The 20,518-nt window shown below is 50.2% G+C and overlaps 1 protein-coding gene across 1 annotated transcript in view; it reads left to right on the top strand.

The window, feature by feature from the left end:
- The first annotated feature begins 128 nt into the window (after positions 1-128).
- The window catches only part of RHOT1 (ras homolog family member T1), a 42,038-nt gene continuing 21,648 nt past the window's right edge, over positions 129-20,518 (top strand). The window contains 15 exon segments of the mRNA XM_077460704.1: positions 129-176; positions 575-608; positions 611-655; positions 6,135-6,178; positions 6,261-6,314; positions 6,509-6,561; positions 6,749-6,857; positions 6,937-7,038; positions 7,125-7,223; positions 8,928-9,036; positions 9,291-9,411; positions 9,797-9,881; positions 10,705-10,850; positions 18,569-18,669; positions 18,752-18,882. Of these exon segments, the coding sequence (XP_077316830.1) occupies positions 144-176; positions 575-608; positions 611-655; positions 6,135-6,178; positions 6,261-6,314; positions 6,509-6,561; positions 6,749-6,857; positions 6,937-7,038; positions 7,125-7,223; positions 8,928-9,036; positions 9,291-9,411; positions 9,797-9,881; positions 10,705-10,850; positions 18,569-18,669; positions 18,752-18,882 (1,266 nt within the window). The 5' untranslated portion in view covers positions 129-143.

The following is a 20,518-nucleotide window of genomic DNA, read 5'->3' on the forward strand; positions in this document are numbered from 1 at the left end:
CCCCCCCCCCCCCCCCCCCCGTAATATCCTTCCTCCGGAGTCTGAGGGGTCCCCAGCCCCCCTTCTAGGATTAGTGGTGGCCCCCAGTCCTCTAACATTTCTTTCTCTGTTTGCAGCCCGGGTGGGGGAAGACGTCTCTCATCATGTCTCTGGTCAGCGAGGAGTTCCCGGAGGAGGTGAGACACAGAGGGCTTATCTCCTGAGGCTGCTGGGGAGGGGGTGGCGTCCCCCGGGCGGCGTGTCTGGGGGAGGGGGTGGCGTCCCCCGGGCGGCGTGTCTGGGGAGGGGGTGGCGTCCCCCGGGCGGCGTGTCTGGGGGAGGGTGGCGTCCCTGGGCGGCGTGTCTGGGGGAGGGGGTGGCGTCCCATGGGCGACGTGTCTGGGGGAGGGGGTGGTTACCCCTGGGCGGCGTGTCTGGGGGAGGGGGTGGCGTCCCTGGGCGGCGTGTCTGGGGGAGGGGTGGCGTCCCCTGGGCGGCGTGTCTGGGGGAGGGGGTGGCGTCCCCTGGGCGCCGTGTCTGAGGGGAGGGGGTGGAGTCATGTAAGGGACCTCTAGTAACCTGCATTGTATTTCAGGTCCCGGCTCGGGCAGAGGAGATCACCATCCCAGGAGGTTCACCCCAGAGCGAGTCCCCACCCACATTGTGGATTATTCTGGTAAGATTTCCCTATAATGCACCGTGTCTTGTCTGTGTGTATCGGGGACAGGGGTGACGTGTCGTGTCTGTGTGTACCGGGGACGGGGGTGACGTGTCGTGTCTGTGTGTACCGGGGACGGGGGTGACGTGGACTGTCCTGTCTGTGTGTACCGGGGACGGGGGTGACGTGTCGTGTCTGTGTGTACCGGGGACGGGGGTGACGTGGACGTGTCGTGTCTGTGTGTATCGGGGACGGGGGTGACGTGACGTGTCGTGTCTGTGTGTATCGGGGACGGGGGTGACGTGTCGTGTCTGTGTGTACCGGGGACGGGGGTGACGTGTCGTGTCTGTGTGTACCGGGGACGGGGGTGACGTGTCGTGTCTGTGTGTACCGGGGACGGGGGTGACGTGTCGTGTCTGTGTGTACCGGGGACGGGGGTGACGTGTCGTGTCTGTGTGTACCGGGGACGGGGTGACGTGTCGTGTCTGTGTGTACCGGGGACGGGGGTGACGTGTCGTGTCTGTGTGTACCGGGGACGGTGGGTGACGTGCCGCGTCCTTTGTGTACCGGGACGGTGGGTGACGCGCCGTGTCCTTTGTGTACCGGGGACGGTGGGGTGACGCGCCGTGTCCTTTGTGTACCGGGGACGGTGGGTGACGTGCCGCATCCTTTGTGTACCGGGGATCGGGGGTGACGTGTCGTGTCTGTGTGACGGAACCGATCCCACACTCCGATTGAGTGCTTCCGTCAGTATATCCCGCTTCCTCCAATCTGACCCCAATCAGATATTCCAACCGCTCACAAGCACAAAACAAGACGACACTTGCTTAGCTGCTCAACATGGACTGATTTATTAGAACCAAAATGCCAAGTATTTATAATACAGTCGAAGACTAAAACCTAACCTAATTAGCATGAGCTAATTATCTAAATCAACACTCAGACTAGTTGACTGAGGGATAAGACTTTTCGGCTCCTAGCTCACTAACAATTCAATAAACATTACCATAAACATCAACACAGGTTAATTAGCCCAAACAACATGTGGAATACTCTACAAGCCAGACTAGACTCGTTCACATTATACAAGCCAACAGACAGGTGTCTGGAGTTCATGACATTCGCATCTGACAGTGTGTGTCCCAACAGCGTGAGACAACACACATCATACAGTCAGGTCCATAAATATTGGGACATCGACACAATTCTAAACGTTTTGGCTCTATACACCACCACAATGTATTTGTAAATGAAAAGAACAAGATGAGCGTTAACTGCAGACTTTCAGCTTTAATTTGAGGGTATTTACATTCAAATCAGGTGAACGGTGTTGGAATTACAACACTTTGTATATGTGCCTTCCACTTTTTAAGGGACCAAAAGTAATGGGACAGATTAACAATCATCCATCAAACTTTCACTTTTTAATACTTGGTTGCAAATCCTTTGCAGTCAATTACAGCCTGAAGTCTGGAATGCATAGACATCACCAAACATTGGGTTTCATCCCCGGTGATGCTCTGCCAGGCCTCTACTACAACTGTCTTCAGATCCTGCTTGTTCTTGGGGCATTTTCCCTTCAGTTTTGTCTTCAGCAAGTGAAATGCACGCTCAATCGGATTCAGGTCAGGTGATTGACTCGGCCATTGCATAACATTCCACTTCTTTCTCTTAAAAAACTCTTTGGTTGCTTTCGCAGTATGCTTCGGGTCATTGTCCATCTGCACTGTGAATTGCCATCCAATGAGTTCTAAAGCATTTTCCTGAATATGAGCCGATAATATTCCCCGAAACACTTCAGAATTCATCCGGCTGCTTCTGTCAGCAGTCACATCATCAATAAATACAAGAGAACCAGTTCCAATGGCAGCCATACATGCCCCCGCCATGACATTACCACCACCATGCTTCACTGATGAGGTGGTATGCTTTGGATCATGAGCAGTTCCTTTCCTTCTCCATGCTCTTCTCTTCCCATCACTCTGGTACAAGTTGATCTCGGTCTCCTCTGTCCAGAGGATGTTGTTCCAGAACTGTGAAGGCTTTTTTAGATGTTGTTTGGCAAACTCTAATCTGGCCTTCCTGTTTTTGAGGCTCACCAATGGTTTACATCTTGTGGTGACCCCTCTGTATTCACTCCGGTGAAGTCTTCTCCTGATTGTGGACTTTGACACACATACACCTACCTCCTGGAGAGGGTTCCTGATCTGGCCAATGGTTGTGAAGGGTGTTTTCTTCACCAGGGAAAGAATTCTTTGGTCAGCCCACCACAGTTGTTTTCCATGGTCTTCCGGGTCTTTTTGTGTTGCTGAGCTCACCGCTGAATTCTTTTTTTTTTTTTTTTTTTTTTTTTAAGCATGTTCCAAACAGTTGATTTGGCCACACCTAATGTTTTTGCTATCTCTCTGATGGGTTTGTTTTGTTTTTTTTCAGCCTAACGATGGATTTGTTCACTGATAGTGACATCTCTTTGGATCTCATAGAGAGTGAGAGCAACAGATTCCAAATGCAAATAGCACACTTAAAATGAATGCTGGACCTTGTGTCTGCTCCTTGTAAATAGGATAATGAGGGAATAACACACACCTGGCCATGGAACGGCTGAGCAGCCAATTGTCCCATTACTTTTGGTCCCTTAAAAAGTAGGAGGCACATATACAAACTGTCGTAATTCCTACACCATTCACCTGCTTTGGATGTAAATACCCTCAAATTAAAGCTGAAAGTCTGCAGTTAAAGTACATCTTGTTTGTTTCATTTCAAAACCATTGTGGTGGCGTATAGAGCCAAAAAGATTAAAATTGTGTCACTGTCCCAATATTTATGGACCTGACTGTATATACATATATACAGCATTGAATCTGACTAGCACAGATTATAGTGGGGTTCTCATCCCCCCCTGTGCCCCTTAAAATCCAGGGCCCATAATCAGTCGGCAAGAGGCTCACATTCAGTCCTCTCATAAAGCCTGTGTCCCGGCTAGGTCTGTCACATTTCTCCCCTTTCGGCAGGAGACCAACACAGGAGACCCCAGACGGGTTGACTCCGAAGTTATTCAGGGGTTCCAGTCCTTTAATGCCGGTATCCACACAGTACCCCAAACAAATTGCCCCAAACAGAGTATTCCTCACCCAGCCAACCTCTGCCTTTCTCAGAGAACATGCCTGACGCTGGGGAGAGGTGTGGACCGCCCCTTCCCCCTGGAGTCCTTTCAGCCACTGGAGAGAAGACGGTGGTTGGGCTCAGTCCGCCATGCTGTTGGGCATCTGGGCCAACTGCCTAGAATCCCCGGGGTATACAGGGGGAGAATGAAGTCCCATCCACCTTTACAGGAAATCTGTCCTCTGTCTGTGGTGGGCAGAGGCCAGCAGCGCTCTGTTCCATTGCCAGCAGTTCAGCGGGGTGTAGGAGCTTCCCTGCATCATCTGCTCCAGCTAACTGTTCGGTAGAGAGGCTGACTGCCCCGGCTCCCTGGAACTCCGCAGTTGTTGCCGGTGCTGGGCAGTGGTTGGTAGCACTCTCCCCGGTTGCCAGCACTTCTGCTGGTTTTCTGTTAGTGGAGACCACAGGCCCACCCCCCGACACCAGATCAAGCTGCAGTTGTGAGGTGACGACTGCATCCTCTCCTTGGATCCTGATCTGCAGCTCGTGATAGACTGCCACCTCCTCACCCTCGGCCTCCAGAATTGCGGCAGGTGTGGGGCAGAGGTCTTGGACCCTCTGTCCGGCTGCCAGCACTTTTGCTGGGGGTTTGCTAGGTGGTTCCTCCTCTACAGAAACGTCTATTAAATCCCCAGTCTCTGGAATTGCTAGAAGTGTGGGGCAGAGGTCTTGGACCCTCTGTTCAGTTACCTGATGCTGCTGGCAGAAAATCCCTTGTCTGTCAGTGTTGTGGGATGAAGGCCGACTACCTCTTCTCTCAAGAAGGCCAAAGCCACTGTGGGTGTTGGGCAGAAGTTATCAGAACTCTGCTCTGTTGTCAGCACTTCAGGTTTGGGGACGACAATCTCCGGAGTTTCCACTGCCGATTCTCTGGCATGCTGCTGAGCGTGTTCTAGCAGTTTCCTGTTTGCCTTTTCCAGATGCTGTTCCTTCCTTAGCAAATGGTCCAGATCAGGTTTAAGCTCTGAGACCCCTGCAAGACGGAGCATAGCCTCTCTATATTCTCGCAGGTCCTCAAGGGTAGGTTCCCCTTCATCGCCAAACACAAAACTATCTGTAAGTCTCTCCCACAGCAATCCAGGGCCTCCAAAGTCGTATCCCTCCGGAGAGCATTCTGTTGTCTCCCCTAAATATCCCTGCTCTGCGCGCCATTGCAGAGCCCGATAATGATTGTCCAGCTCTATCTCCTGCTGGACCAGCCTGTCCAACTCAGTCACCCATTGCTCCTGGGGCTGCTCTCCCAGGAATGCCATCCTCAATGCCCGTTGGTCACTGGCCCCTTGCTCTTGGGTTGGAAAGCACTTGCCCTGTTTTATACCAGCGAGCTGGAGGGCTCCAATCCAGAGCTCCACCCGAATCCGCTGCCTGAGCTCCAGGTATTCATCCTCAGACACAGTCCTGGTGTATGCTGAAAGGACGATCCGCAGCAGCCCCGGAACTCTGATGCCAGGTCCACATCTCCGCTGGGGTGACTTAAGCCTGCTATCCTGATCTTGGATCCCAGTGGAGGTTTGGATGTCCCAGACTGCAGGAAGCATCCCACTGCTTGCCACCAATGTGACGAAACCGATCCCACACTCCGATTGAGTGCTTCCGTCAGTATATCCCGCCTTCTCCAATCTGACTCCAATCAGATGTTCCAACCGCTTACAAGCACAAAACAAGACGACACTTGCTTAGCTGCTCAACATGGACTGATTTATTAGACCCAAAATGCCAAGTATTTATAATACAGTAGAAGACTAAAACCGAACCCAATTAGCATGAGATAATTATCTAAATCAACACTCAGACTAGTTGCCTGAGGGATAAGACTTTTCGGCTCCTAGCTCACTAACAATTCAATAAACATTACCATAAACATCAACACAGGATTAATTAGCCCAAACAACATGTGGAATACTCTACAAGCCAGACTAGACTCATTCACATTATACAAGACAACAGACGGGTGGCTGGAGTTCATGACATTATCATCTGACAGTGTGTGTCCCAACAGCATGAGACAACACACATTATATATACATATATACAGCATTGAATCTGACTAGCACAGAGTATAGTGGGGTTCTCATCCCCCCTGTGCCCCTTAAAATCCAGGGCCCATAATCAGTCGGCAAGAGGCTCGCATTCAGTCCTCTCAAAAAGCCTGTGTCCCGGGTAGGTCTGTCACAGTCTGTGTGTACCGGGGATGACATGTCCTGTCTGTGTGTACCGGGGACGGGGATGACGTGTCTGGGGACGGGGATGACGTGTCTGGGGACGGGGATGACGTGTCTGGGGGCGGGGATGACGTGTCTGGGGGCGGGGATGATGCTGTAATCTTTCTTCTCAGAGTCAGAACAGACGGATGAGCAGCTGTACAGTGAGATCTCCCGGGTAAGGAATGGCGGTGTGGGGGAGGGGTCACTATTGCGGACGGACTCACTTCCTTTGTACTCATCTCTCCCTCTACTTCCAGGCCAATGTCATCTGTATAGTCTACGCCGTCAACAACAAGAACTCTATAGACAAGGTATGGGATCCCGGAGAGGAGTCGTCTCCATCCTTTTCCCAACATCTTCACTAAAACCGTGCAGCACCCATACGAGCCAATCAGAATCCATCTTCTGTGCACTGATTTCAGCAAAGATAAATGCTGATTGGTTGCTATGGAATATTGCACTAACTGCAGTGATTGCTCAATGACCAACACTGTATCCTCTTCAGGTCACCCACCATTGGATCCCCCTAATTAACGAGCGGACGGACAAAGATAACAGGTGCCCCTCCCCCACTTCCACCTTCACCTATCCCTCTGCACTCCTTTCATCTCCTTCACCCGCTCCTTTCCTCACCCTCTTCTTTCTTTCTCTCTTTCTCTCTTTCTCTCTTTCTCTCTTTCTCTCTTTCTCTCTTTCTTTCTTTTTCTTTTCCCCCTCCTAATAATTTGCTGTCTCTTTGTGTCAGGGTTCCTCTGATCTTGGTGGGAAATAAGTCGGACCTGTTAGATTACAGCAGCATGGACACGGTCCTCCCGATCATGAACCAGTATTCGGAGATAGAGACGTGTGTGGAGGTGAGTTGGGGGCGGCGGTGTTCAGCGGTTGGGTGTTATAAATCCCGGATGGTCACTTATTCTTCTCCGTTGTCCACAGTGTTCAGCCAAAAACTTGAAGAACATCTCTGAATTATTCTATTATGCCCAGAAAGCCGTTTTGCACCCGACAGGGCCGCTTTACTGCCCCGAGGAGAAGGAGGTGAGGGGTCACTTTTGGGGGAGATTGGGGTGTATATTCTGATATCCAGGTAATCGTTCCTGAGAATTGTTCTCGTTGTCTTCCAGTTGAAGCCGTCCTGTATACGAGCGCTGACTCGCATCTTTAAGATTTCTGATTTGGACAATGACGGGACATTAAATGATGGCGAGCTGAACTTCTTCCAGGTAAAATTCACCTTTGTTCCTTGGCTAGTGCTTCCGCAAGTCACCTTTACTTCCTTGACTGCTCCTTCCAGGAAAGGGTCACCTTTTTGCCCCTGGGTCGCTCCATCCAGGAAAGGGTCACCTTTTGTCCCTGGGTCGCTCCTTCCTGGAAAGGGTCACCTTTTGTCCCTGGGTCGCTCCTTCCTGGAAAGGGTCACCTTTGTGTCCCTGGGTCGCTCCTTCCTGGAAAGGGTCACCTTTGTGTCCCTGGGTCGCTCCTTCCTGGAAAGGGTCACCTTTGTGTCCCTGGGTCGCTTCTTCCTGGAAAGGGTCACCTTTGTGTCCCTGGGTCGCTCCTTCCTGGAAAGGGTCACCTTTGTGTCCCTGGGTCGCTCCTTCCTGGAAAGGGTCACCTTTGTGTCCCTGGGTCGCTCCTTCCTGGAAAGGGTCACCTTTGTGTCCCTGGGTCGCTCCTTCCTGGAAAGGGTCACCTTTGTGTCCTTGGGTCGCTCCTTCCTGGAAAGGGTCACCTTTGTGTCTCTGGGTCGCTCCTTCCAGGAAAGGGTCACCTTTGTGTCCCTGGGTCGCTCCTTCCTGGAAAGGGTCACCTTTGTGTCCCTGGGTCGCTCCATTCAGGAAAGGGTCACCTTTGTGTCCCTGGGTCGCTCCTTCCTGGAAAGGGTCACCTTTTTGCCCCTGGATCGCTCCTTCCAGGAAAGGGTCACCTTTTTGCCCCTGGGTCGCTCCTTCCAGGAAAGGGTCACCTTTTGTCCCTGGGTCGCTCCTTCCTGGAAAGGGTCACCTTTGTGTCCTTGGGTCGCTCCTTCCTGGAAAGGGTCACCTTTGTGTCTCTGGGTCGCTCCTTCCAGGAAAGGGTCACCTTTGTGTCCCTGGGTCGCTCCTTCCTGGAAAGGGTCACCTTTGTGTCCCTGGGTCGCTCCTTCCTGGAAAGGGTCACCTTTGTGTCCTTGGGTCGCTCCTTCCTGGAAAGGGTCACCTTTGTGTCTCTGGGTCGCTCCTTCCAGGAAAGGGTCACCTTTGTGTCCCTGGGTCGCTCCTTCCTGGAAAGGGTCACCTTTGTGTCCCTGGGTCGCTCCATTCAGGAAAGGGTCACCTTTGTGTCCCTGGGTCGCTCCTTCCTGGAAAGGGTCACCTTTTTGCCCCTGGATCGCTCCTTCCAGGAAAGGGTCACCTTTTTGCCCCTGGGTCGCTCCTTCCAGGAAAGGGTCACCTTTTGTCCCTGGGTCGCTCCTTCCTGGAAAGGGTCACCTTTGTGTCCTTGGGTCGCTCCTTCCTGGAAAGGGTCACCTTTGTGTCTCTGGGTCGCTCCTTCCAGGAAAGGGTCACCTTTGTCCCTGGGTCGCTCCTTCCTGGAAAGGGTCACCTTTGTGTCCCTGGGTCGCTCCATTCAGGAAAGGGTCACCTTTGTGTCCCTGGGTCGCTCCTTCCTGGAAAGGGTCACCTTTTTGCCCCTGGATCGCTCCTTCCAGGAAAGGGTCACCTTTTTGCCCCTGGGTCGCTCCTTCCAGGAAAGGGTCACCTTTTGTCCCTGGGTCGCTCCTTCCTGGAAAGGGTCACCTTTGTGTCCCTGGGTCGCTCCATCCAGGAAAGGGTCACCTTTGTGTCCCTGGGTCGCTCCTTCCTGGAAAGGGTCACCCTTTGTCCCTGGGCAGGACCTGCCAGTTTTCCCTCCACAATGTATTGACCTAGTCTGATCTCTTCCAGAGAACTTGTTTCCATATTCCGCTTGCCCCACAAGCCTTGGAAGACGTGAAGAATGTCGTTCGTAAGAATGTCCATGATGGAGTGTCCAACAATGGGCTGACCCTGAAAGGTGAGACTGGAGTGAGTTTGGTTCAGTCCTTGGTGCACCACTAATGCTTCCGCTGGATCCTGACCTTAGCTGTTCTACGGGGAAGCACTCGGTTGGAACGATTCTGAATTCTATGTCTGCCATCCTTTGTTTAGGTTATGAATAGAATGTTCTGCAGTGGGGGGGAATTGGATGATGTTGGAGTCCCCCCTTTACTTTCAGTTCCTGTATGACATCATATTGTACCCCCTGTAACTGAGCTCCCTTCCCTGCAGGGTTCCTGTTCCTGCACACACTCTTTATCCAGAGGGGAAGACACGAGACCACATGGACTGTCCTGCGGAGATTCGGATATGATGATGACCTGGAGCTGACGCCTGAATATTTATTCCCTCAGTAATTCCTCTTTAACTTTCCCTCTTCAGTATTGGGAACCATGTACTTATGAAGTGGGTGTGGCTTCTGTAGAATGGGGGAGGGGCTTACTGTCTCCCAGTGCTGAAGGCATGCATTGCCCAGGAAGTGGAATTTAGTGGGGTGGGATATGAGGACAGTGTATGATGGAGATCGTTCCTCACTATAGTCATCTTTGTCCTCTGGTAGGGGGTGTGGTGTATGGAGAGGAGGGGGAGGGGATATGAGGACAGTGTATGATGGAGATCGTTCCTCACTATAGTCATCTTTGTCCTCTGGTAGGGGGTGTGGTGTATGGAGAGGAGGGGGAGGGGATATGATGGAGATCGTTCCTCACTATAGTCATCTTTGTCCTCTGATGTTCCAGGTTAAAGGTTCCTGTGGATTGTACAACGGAGCTGAACCATCACGCTTACCTATTCTTACAGAGCATCTTTGACAAGCACGACCAGGTAGGTACTGTGCCCAAGGAAAATCAGGTGTGCAGGCGCTACAACTTTCCCACATAACAGCTCCGCCCGCTGCTCAGAATAAGTAAAGAGATGGTTGGCACTCAGGATGACATCCAAATAATAGTATTCTTGTAACGAGAAGACCTGTACAATGCTGTAAAACACCCTACGCGTTTCGGAGGGTTAGTCAGTCATAGCTGATAAAGAAAACCAAGAATAATACGTTTTAGATGTCGTCCTGAGTGCCAACCATCCCTTTTCTTGTTTAGGGACTGTGACCCTAAACTGCTGTTTGTGTCCCTACATGGGAAGATTCCCCATTGCTGGTCCTGTTCAGCATTGACTGAAAGTGAGGGACATTCCTAAAGTCCCAGGCATAGAGGGACACGCGTTCACTGAGCACTGTATTAGAGGAGTGCCCCCATCTTAGGTAGATTTGTGTCTTTAGGGCAGGAAGTGAAGTAAAATCTTCTTAAAGGGACACACAGCAAAAAATACACTGATCCCTACTCCATCCAAAACTTTAAAAAAAAGGGTGTGTTTTTTACATAGACAGTACTGGGAGGAAGGGTGTTCTCAGTTCTCAGACGGCCGGCCAATGACTCCTGTGTGCAATGGAGGAGAGGGCGTGACGTCGTTACGTAGTGAAGGGGTGGTGATGCTTTTTGTGGAGCATGCATGCTCCTTCCTCAGGCTAAGCGGCATCCATCTTGCACCAGGGCCTTTTTTAATTTTTTTTTCTTTTTTTTTCTCTTTGTTTTGTTCTGCATCGGGGGGCAAGTTCCATATAACCTGTATATGTCTGTCTGATCTCCCCGTACAGGACAGAGACTGCGCCTTATCTCCCGAGGAGCTGAAAGATTTATTCAAAGTCTTCCCTTACATGCCGTGGGGCCCCGATGTGAATAACACCGTCTGCACCAATGACAAGGGCTGCATCACTTACCAGGGCTTCCTCTCCCAGTGGACGTGAGTGTAAAATGTCATATCTGAGGGTTCATGAAGGGGACCGGTCATCATCCTCCACTGTCAATGATCTGACTCTCCAACCCATCCGTACCTCTCAGAGATGCCATTTGTCCTAAACGCACAGCAGAGCCTTTCAAATAGGGAGAGAGGAGTGTGACATCGGGACACACGGACATCTCTGAGAGGGAGGAGTGTGACATCGGGACACACGGACATCTCTGAGAGGGAGGAGTGTGACATCGGGACACACGGACATCTCTGAGAGGGAGGAGTGTGACATTGGGACACACGGACATCTCTGAGAGGGAGGAGTGTGACATCGGGACACACGGACATCTCTGGGAGGGAGGAGTGTGACATCGGGACACATGGACATCTCTGAGAGGGAGAAGTGTGACATTGGGACACACGGACATCTCTGAGAGGGAGGAGTGTGACATCGGGACACACGGACATCTCTGAGAGGGAGGAGTGTGACATCGGGACACACGGACATCTCTGAGAGGGAGAAGTGTGACATTGGGACACACGGACATCTCTGAGAGGGAGGAGTGTGACATCGGGACACACGGACATCTCTGGGAGGGAGGAGTGTGACATCGGGACACATGGACATCTCTGAGAGGGAGAAGTGTGACATCGGGACACACGGACATCTCTGGGAGGGAGGAGTGTGACATCGGGACACACGGACATCTCTGGGAGGGAGGAGTGTGACATCGGGACACACGGACATCTCTGGGAGGGAGGAGTGTGACATCGGGACACACGGACATCTCTGAGAGGGAGGAGTGTGACATCGGGACACACGGACATCTCTGAGAGGGAGGAGTGTGACATCGGGACACGCGGACATCTCTGAGAGGGAGAAGTGTGACATCGGGACACACGGACATCTCTGAGAGGGAGGAGTGTGACATCGGGACACACGGACATCTCTGAGAGGGAGGAGTGTGACATCGGGACACACGGACATCTCTGGGAGGGAGGAGTGTGACATCGGGACACACGGACATCTCTGAGGGGGAGGAGTGTGACATCGGGACACACGGACATCTCTGAGGGGGAGGAGTGTGACATCGGGACACACGGACATCTCTGAGAGGGAGAAGTGTGACATCGGGACACACGGACATCTCGGAGAGGGAGGAGTGTGACATCGGGACACACGGACATCTCTGAGAGGGAGAAGTGTGACATCGGGACACACGGACATCTCTGGGAGGGAGGAGTGTGACATCGGGACACACGGACATCTCTGGGAGGGAGGAGTGTGACATCGGGACACACGGACATCTCTGGGAGGGAGGAGTGTGACATCGGGACACACGGACATCTCTGAGAGGGAGGAGTGTGACATCGGGACACACGGACATCTCTGAGGGGGAGGAGTGTGACATCGGGACACACGGACATCTCTGAGAGGGAGGAGTGTGACATCGGGACACACGGACATCTCTGAGGGGGAGGAGTGTGACATCGGGACACACGGACATCTCTGAGGGGGAGGAGTGTGACATCGGGACACACGGACATCTCTGAGGGGGAGGAGTGTGACATCGGGACACACGGACATCTCTGAGGGGGAGGAGTGTGACATCGGGACACACGGACATCTCTGAGGGGGAGGAGTGTGACATTGGGACACCTAGTCATTACTATGCTAGTATTTTAAGTGTGGAAATTCAGATGTCCTCCATTGTCCATTTGGGGACACAGATATTCAGGAACAATCGGGTTATACTGCTGTCTACAGGAGGTTGGGACACTGACAATCAGAAATGTTATATTCCAGCTCTCCCAGAACCCCCCCCCCCCCCCCCCCCCCCAGCATGCCTCAGTTTCCTGGGAGGTTGGAAATCCCTTCTGCATTAAACAAAGGTTGTCCTAATAGCTACTAGACTTTTTCTTGTGGTACATTCTGACTTCAGTGCTTATTATGTGCGTCACTTTGATATTATTTTTCCTCTCCATTGACTTCAATGGAGATTCTTTGTTAGGTCACTGCTTGAGCCGATCTCTACATGGCAACTGACGTGATCGGGTTTTCTCCGTCTATACTCTCCCATTGGTTCTGCGGTGTGTCTTACTAGTGTTCCCACAAGGAACCAACATCTGCAGTGTAGATGAATCTGAGGCCCCTACTATTGTAGGGTCCTTATCTTCTGCAGCTCTGTCTGGAGGCCAGGGCCTCGTCATGTCCACAGGGACCTCCTTGTTCACTCCGGACTGTAACTAACGGCTACAGCAGTCATCTAGCAGGGGCTCTACATGCTCCCCAGTGCCGTCTCTGGCAGAGTTCATCTCTGACCACCCTGTGTCCCCAATTCATACCCAGGCTTTTATCATCTCTGATTCCGAGTGCTGTCCGTGTTCCTCTGGTGAGGTTGTTTTTTAGCCATCCAATGAGCTGCCAAGACCTTCCCATTGCTCCTGATAAGTTAATCCTTGATGAGGAAACTGGGACCCTACCTGTGAAGGTCCCGGAAATGCTTCCCTCTTAAATTTTCAATGTTTTTTTTTTTGGGGGTTTTTTTTTAAATAAAAAAATGGCAGGAAGCTCCCATCAGGGGTGAGATTGTAAAGCATCGGGCACTCTCAATATCAGATCAGCACAGAAAATATGTACCGTATATACTCGAGTATAGGCCGACCCGAGTATAAGCCGAGGCCCCCAATTTACCCCCAAAAAACTGGAAAACTTATTGACTCGTGTATAAGCCGAGGGTGAGACATGGCTGTCCATCCCTGTGTGTGTGTCCGTCCATCCCTGTGTGTCCGTCCATCCCTGTGTGTGTGTCCGTCCATCCATCCCTGTGTGTGTGTCCATCCATCCATCCATCCATCCCTGTGTGTGTATCCATCCATCCATCCATCCCTGTGTGTGTGTGTGTGTGTGTGTGTGTGTGTGTGTGTGTGTGTGTGTGTGTATCCATCCATCCATCCATCCATCCCTGTGTGTGTGTGTGTGTGTGTGTGTGTGTGTGTATCCATCCATCCATCCATCCATCCCTGTGTGTGTGTGTGTGTGTGTGTGTGTATCCATCCATCCATCCATCCATCCCTGTGTGTGTGTGTGTGTGTGTCCGTGCAGCCTTGTGTGTGTGTCCAGCCTACCTGTGTCCCAAGCCTCCGTCCCGAGCCGCCGTCGTCCCGAGCCTCCCCCGTCCCGTGCCGTGCCTCCCCCGTGCCGTGCCTCCCCCGTGCCGTGCCTCCTCCGTCCCGTGTCTCCTCCGTCCCGTGCCTTGCCGTGCCTCCTCCGTCCCTTGCCGATGGATCGCCGCTCTTCTCGGCGGCCATTCTACAATTCAAAATTCCGCCTCCGCCTGTGATAGGCGGAACACTCAATTTCCCAGCAGCCTGTGTTCCGCCTATCACAGACATCCTCTCATACTCGTCCGTAGTATGAGAATGAGCGGATGTCCGTGATAGGCGGAACACTGACTGCTGGGAAATTCAGTGTTCCGCCTATCACAGGCGGAGGCGGAGAAGGAGGCGCGGCTTTTGAAAATTAATGTCCGCCGTCTGTCTGCTCGATACGCTGATCGAGCAGTCAGACAGCGGCGACTCGAGTATAAGCCGAGGGGGCACTTTCAGCCTCAAAAAAGAGGCTGAAAATCTCGGCTTATACTCGAGTATATACGGTAACCGTTTCCCTTTTTAAAATTTAATTTTATGAAATGGGTGGACTTTTCGTTTCTTTTCCTAGTGATCCTTGTCATTGGTCTTACATTTTTTCACTTCAATCCCAAACTCTGAGTGCACTACTTCCTGAATCTGAATATAGATATAGATTTATTAGAACCAAAATGAAAAGTATTTATAATACAGTAGAAGCCTAAAACCTAACCTAATTAGCATGAGCTAATTATCTAAATCAACACTCAGACTAGTTGACTGAGGGATAAGACTTTTCGGCTCCTAGCTCACTCACAATTCAATAAACATTACCATAAACATCAACACAGGTTAATTAGCCCAAACAACATGTGGAATACTCTACAAGCCAGACTAGACTCATTTACATTATACAAGCCAACAGACAGGTGTCTGGAGTTCATGACATTATCATCTGACAGTGTGTGTCCCAACAGTGTGAGGCAACACACATTATATATACAGCATTGAATCTGACTAGCACAGATTATAGTGGGGTTCTCATTCACCCTGTGCCCCTTAAAATCCAGGGCCCATAATCAGTCGGCAAGAGGCTCACATTCAGTCCTCTCAAAAAGCCTGTGCCCCGGCTAGGTCTGTCACATTTCCATTGTCAGAGTGAGCCACATTTTCCATTGTTGGAGCACACGTCTGAAGCCCCCTGACCACCCTCTCCATCCTGCATGCTATGCCTGTCTTATGGGCTCCTTTCCCATTACAGCACTCTATACTGCTCCTCCTCCGCAGAGCTGAAATCGCATTCCTTTACAACACAGCCAGTCATCCATGATCTGCATACTGCAACTACACTGCTGTTCCAACCAGGGAATGTCACAGGTCAGAACGGCAACATAAAAGCCAGATGCACCCTGTGAAGATTGTGGCTGACAGACTGTGTGCGATGTGATTTCAGCTCCTATGTAGTGTGGGGGGGGGAGGAGCTGTATACAGTGCTGGGGTGGGAAAGGAGCTCTGCCAGGGGTAATCCCTGTCCGCTGATCCTCCTGCGGCGATCCCTGTCCGCTGATCCTCCTGTCCTCAGCCTTTCCAAGGTATACCCCAGTCCAAGTAGAAGTTTAACCACTTCAGCTCCGGACCAATAAACACCTTAAGGACCAGAGGTCTTTTTGCAATTTCGCACTGCGCTGCTTTAACTGGTAATTGCGCGGTCATGCAATATTGCACCCAAACGAAATTTGCGTCCTTTTCTTCCCACAAATAGAGCTTTCTTTTGATGGTATTTGATTGCCTCTGCGATTTTTTTTTTTTTTTTTTTTTTTTTTTGCGATATAAATGGAAAAAGAGCGAAAATTTTGAAAAAAAAAAGATATTTTCTTCTTTTTGTTATAAGAAAAATCGAATAAACTAAATTTTAGTCATACATTGAGGGCAAAATTTATTCAGCCACATGTCTTTAGTAAAAAAAAATGTCAATAAGCGTATATTTTTTGGTTTGCGCAAAAGTTATAGCGTCTACAAACTAGAGTACATTTTCTGGAATTTACACAGCTTTTAATTTATGACTGCCTATCTCATTTCTTGAGGTGCTAAAATGGCAGGGCAGTACAAATCCCCCCCAAATGACCCCATTTTGGAAAGTAGACACCCCAAGGAAATTGCTGATGGGTATGTTGAGCCCATTGAATATTTATTTTTTTTGTCCTAAGGGATTGAATAATGACAAAAAAAAAAAAAAAAAATTTTTTTTACAAAAAGTTGTCACTAAATGATATATTGCTCACACATGCCATGGTTATATGTGGAATTGCACCCCAAAATATATTCCGCTACTTCTCCCGAGTATGGGGATACCACGTGTGTGGGACTTTTTGGGAGTCTAGTCGCGCACGGCACCCCGAAAACCAATCCCCACCTTCAGGATTTCTAAGGGTGCAAATTTTTGATTTAACTCCTCACTACCTATCACAGTTTCGAAGGCCATAAAATGCCAAAATAGCACAAAACCCCCCAAAATGACCCCATTTTGGAAAGTAGACACCCCAAGCTATTTACTGAGAGGCATGTTGAGTCCATGGAATATTTTATATTTTGCCAAAAGTTGCGGGAATATTACAAACTTTTTTTTTTTTTGCACAAAGTTGTCACTAAATGATATATTGCTCACACATGCTATGGGCAGAAGTCAAATTACACCCCAAAATAAATTCTGCTGCTTCTCCCGAGTACGGGGATACCACATGTGGGGGACTTTTTGGGAGCCTAGCCACGTACGGGACCCCGAAAACCAAGCACTGCCTTCCGGATTTGAATATAAAATGCTACCAAAAAACCTGTTAGCGATGGCAGGGATCAGGCCTGACTCTGCGATCGCTGCAGTTATGTGTTTAGTGTTTTGTAAGTGACAGTGATCGATCGTTACTGCACTTGGGTGGGCTGGGCAGAGGGGCAAAACGCAGGTGCCAGCAGGTATCTGGGCTGATCCCGCTAACAATGCGTTTTTTTGGAACCCTAAACTGCTGGGGACGCTAGTATAGATCTGATCAGATCAGATATTGATCTGTTCAGATTCTATACCACTACGGGAGGTGTATGCTTTGTGTGTGGGTGTTAGCGGTACTGGCACTAACCTGGGGCGACGCAGACCCTGACCCTAAAACCTAATTGATATCACCCGCCGGGTGATCAGGGGGTTAAACCTTTATTGGGTAATAAATGGTGGGTGCCCTGATGCTATAAAAAACAAACTAACCAGAGTCACCCGTAACACTTATACGGTGATCAGTGGTGAAAGGGTTAACTAGGAGCAATCAGGGGGTTCAAATTTTTATTAGGTAGTATATGGGGGTCCCTGGCGCTATATAAAAACCTGACGGGGAACCTAAATAACTAACTGGCTAACCAGCGTCACCAGTGACACTTATACTGTGATCGCTGGTGAAAGGGGGTGAAAGGGTTAACTAGCAGAAATCAGGGGGTTAAAACCATTATTGGGTAGTATATCGGGGTACCTAGCGCTATAAAAACCTGGCGGTGAACCTAAAAAAATAACTAGCTACCTAGCGACTGTAGCGACACTAATGCAGCGATCAGAAAAACGATCGCTTAGTGACACTGGCAAAAGGGGGTGAAAGGGTTAACTAGCGGCAATCAGGGGGTTAAAACCATTATTGGGTAGTATATCGGGGTAACTAGCGATATAAAAACCTGGCGGTGAACCTAAAAAAATAACTAGCTACCTAGCGACACATGCAGCGATCAGAAAAATGATCGCTTAGTGACACTGGCAAAAGGGGGTGAAAGGGTTAACTCTAGGGGCAATCAGGGGGTTAAATCTTTATTGGGGGGTGATAGGGGGCTACCCTGGACCTAACACTAACTGTCCTGACAGTTTTTACTGTCACAACTGACACTGAATGCATTGATCAGTAAAGAAATGATCAATGCAATCAGTGACACTGTGACTGGGGGGGGAGGGGGGGATCGGGGGGCGATCGGGGGGGGGGGGGGGTTTGTGTGCCTGTGTGTACCTACATGTCAGTGTAGTGTTCGTGCAGACTTACTTTCTGTCTTCTCCTCGTAGTCCGGTCAAAAAGACCGCCCCGAGGAGAATGACATCACTTCCTCCTTCCTGTGTAAACAATACACAGGGGAGGAAGCTTCTCATTGGCCAGGAGCGATCCAGAGGGGGTGGCCGAAAACCAACGGCCATCCCCTCATCACGGAGCGCTCCTGGACCGAATCGGACCGCCGTAACCAGCGGGAGGGGGTCCGAACGGACCCCCCACCCGCTGGAAGGCAATCACGTAGATGTACGTGATTGTGCCTGCCTGTGCCATTGTGCTGACGTACATTGGCAATACGGCGGTCCTCAAGTGGTTAAAGGATGCCTGTTCTGCAGGAGGGTGGCCATTGCTGACCTACCTCAGAAAATGCTGGTTTCCTGGCTATGTTTGTAATTCTAATACTGACTTAGGACAGACATGCAGTGCGTTTTTAATCAGAACTCTTGATCGGCGTTCTTGTTCTGGCTCAGTGACTCTTTTAAATGTCTGGATCAGCATGACTTGTTCCTCACCTTGTTCGTCCTTCTCATCCTGCAGGCTGACGACTTACCTGGATGTCCAGAGGTGTCTGGAGTATTTGGGATATTTGGGTTACTCCATACTAACCGAGCAGGAGTCCCAGGCCACTGCAATCACAGGTAACTAAAAGTGCAGCATCCCGCTATCTGGGGTCATCCTCATCCTTCACATCTTCATAGTGTTCCTTATCTGAAATTCCAGTGACCAGAGACAAGAAGATCGACCTACACAAGAGACAGACGCAGCGCAGCGTCTTCCGGTGTAATGTCATTGGCTCCAAGGGATGCGGGAAGAGCGGTATTCTGCAGGCTCATCTGGGGAGGAACCTGATGGTACGTTATATTATAGTGACCCTGTCTTGTTCTGTACGGTTCCCTCTGACATGTCCTGTGCTGGATAAATTCTCTATGTCTGTTGTAGAAGATCTGTTTGTGTACAAAGTACTGCAAGTGAATCTGATAATGGGGTAGTGTCTTCTTAGAGTGCTTGTCTATGGTGCGCCATTATAGTGCCTCTCTATGGTGCGCCATTATAGTGCCTGTCTATGGTGCGCCATTATAGTGCCTGTCTATGGTGCGCCATTATAGTGCTTGTCTATGGTGCGCCATTATAGTGCTTGTCTATGGTGCGCCATTATAGTGCTTGTCTATGGTGCGCCATTATAGTGCTTGTCTATGGTGCGCCATTATAGTGCTTGTCTATGGTGCGCCATTATAGTGCTTGTCTATGGTGCGCCATTATAGTGCTTGTCTATGGTGCGCCATTATAGTGCCTGTCTATGGTACGCCATTATAGTGCTTGTCTATGGTACGCCATTATAGTGCTTGTCTATGGTGCGCCATTATAGTGCCTGTCTATGGTACGCCATTATAGTGCTTGTCTATGGTGAGCCATTATAGTGCCTCTCTATGGTGCGCCATTATAGTGCCTGTCTATGGTGCGCCATTATAGTGCTTGTCTATGGTACGCCATTATAGTGCTTGTCTATGGTGAGCCATTATAGTGCCTCTCTATGGTGCGCCATTATAGTGCCTGTCTATGGTGCGCCATTATAGTGCTTGTCTATGGTGCGCCATTATAGTGCTTGTCTATGGTGCGCCATTATAGTGCCTGTCTATGGTGCGCCATTATAGTGCTTGTCTATGGTACGCCATTATAGTGCTTGTCTATGGTGAGCCATTATAGTGCCTCTCTATGGTGCGCCATTATAGTGCCTGTCTATGGTACGCCATTATAGTGCTTGTCTATGGTGAGCCATTATAGTGCCTCTCTATGGTACGCCATTATAGTGCTTGTCTATGGTGCGCCATTATAGTGCTTGTCTATGGTGAGCCATTATAGTGCCTCTCTATGGTACGCCATTATAGTGCCTGTCTATGGTACGCCATTATAGTGCTTGTCTATGGTACGCCATTATAGTGCTTGTCTATGGTGAGCCATTATAGTGCCTCTCTATGGTACGCCATTATAGTGCTTGTCTATGGTACGCCATTATAGTGCTTGTCTATGGTGAGCCATTATAGTGCCTCTCTATGGTGCGCCATTATAGTGCCTGTCTATGGTGCGCCATTATAGTGCTTGTCTATGGTGCGCCATTATAGTGCTTGTCTATGGTGAGCCATTATAGTGCCTCTCTATGGTGCGCCATTATAGTGCCTGTCTATGGTGCGCCATTATAGTGCTTGTCTATGGTACGCCATTATAGTGCTTGTCTATGGTACGCCATTATAGTGCTTGTCTATGGTGCGCCATTATAGTGCTTGTCTATGGTGCGCCATTATAGTGCCTGTCTATGGTGCGCCGTTATAGTGCCTGTCTATGGTGCGCCGTTATAGTGCCTCTCTATGGTGCGCCGTTATAGTGCCTCTCTATGGTGCGCCGTTATAGTGCCTCTCTATGGTGCGCCGTTATAGTGCCTCTCTATGGTGCGCCGTTATAGTGCATTGATATAGTGTGATGTTATAGTGC

The sequence above is a fragment of the Lithobates pipiens genome, unplaced genomic scaffold (genome assembly GCF_037356315.1).
Source record: "Lithobates pipiens isolate NorthernLeopardFrog02 unplaced genomic scaffold, aLitPip1_a1.2 Scaffold_28, whole genome shotgun sequence".
In the NCBI taxonomy this organism is placed as follows: Eukaryota; Metazoa; Chordata; class Amphibia; order Anura; family Ranidae; genus Lithobates; species Lithobates pipiens.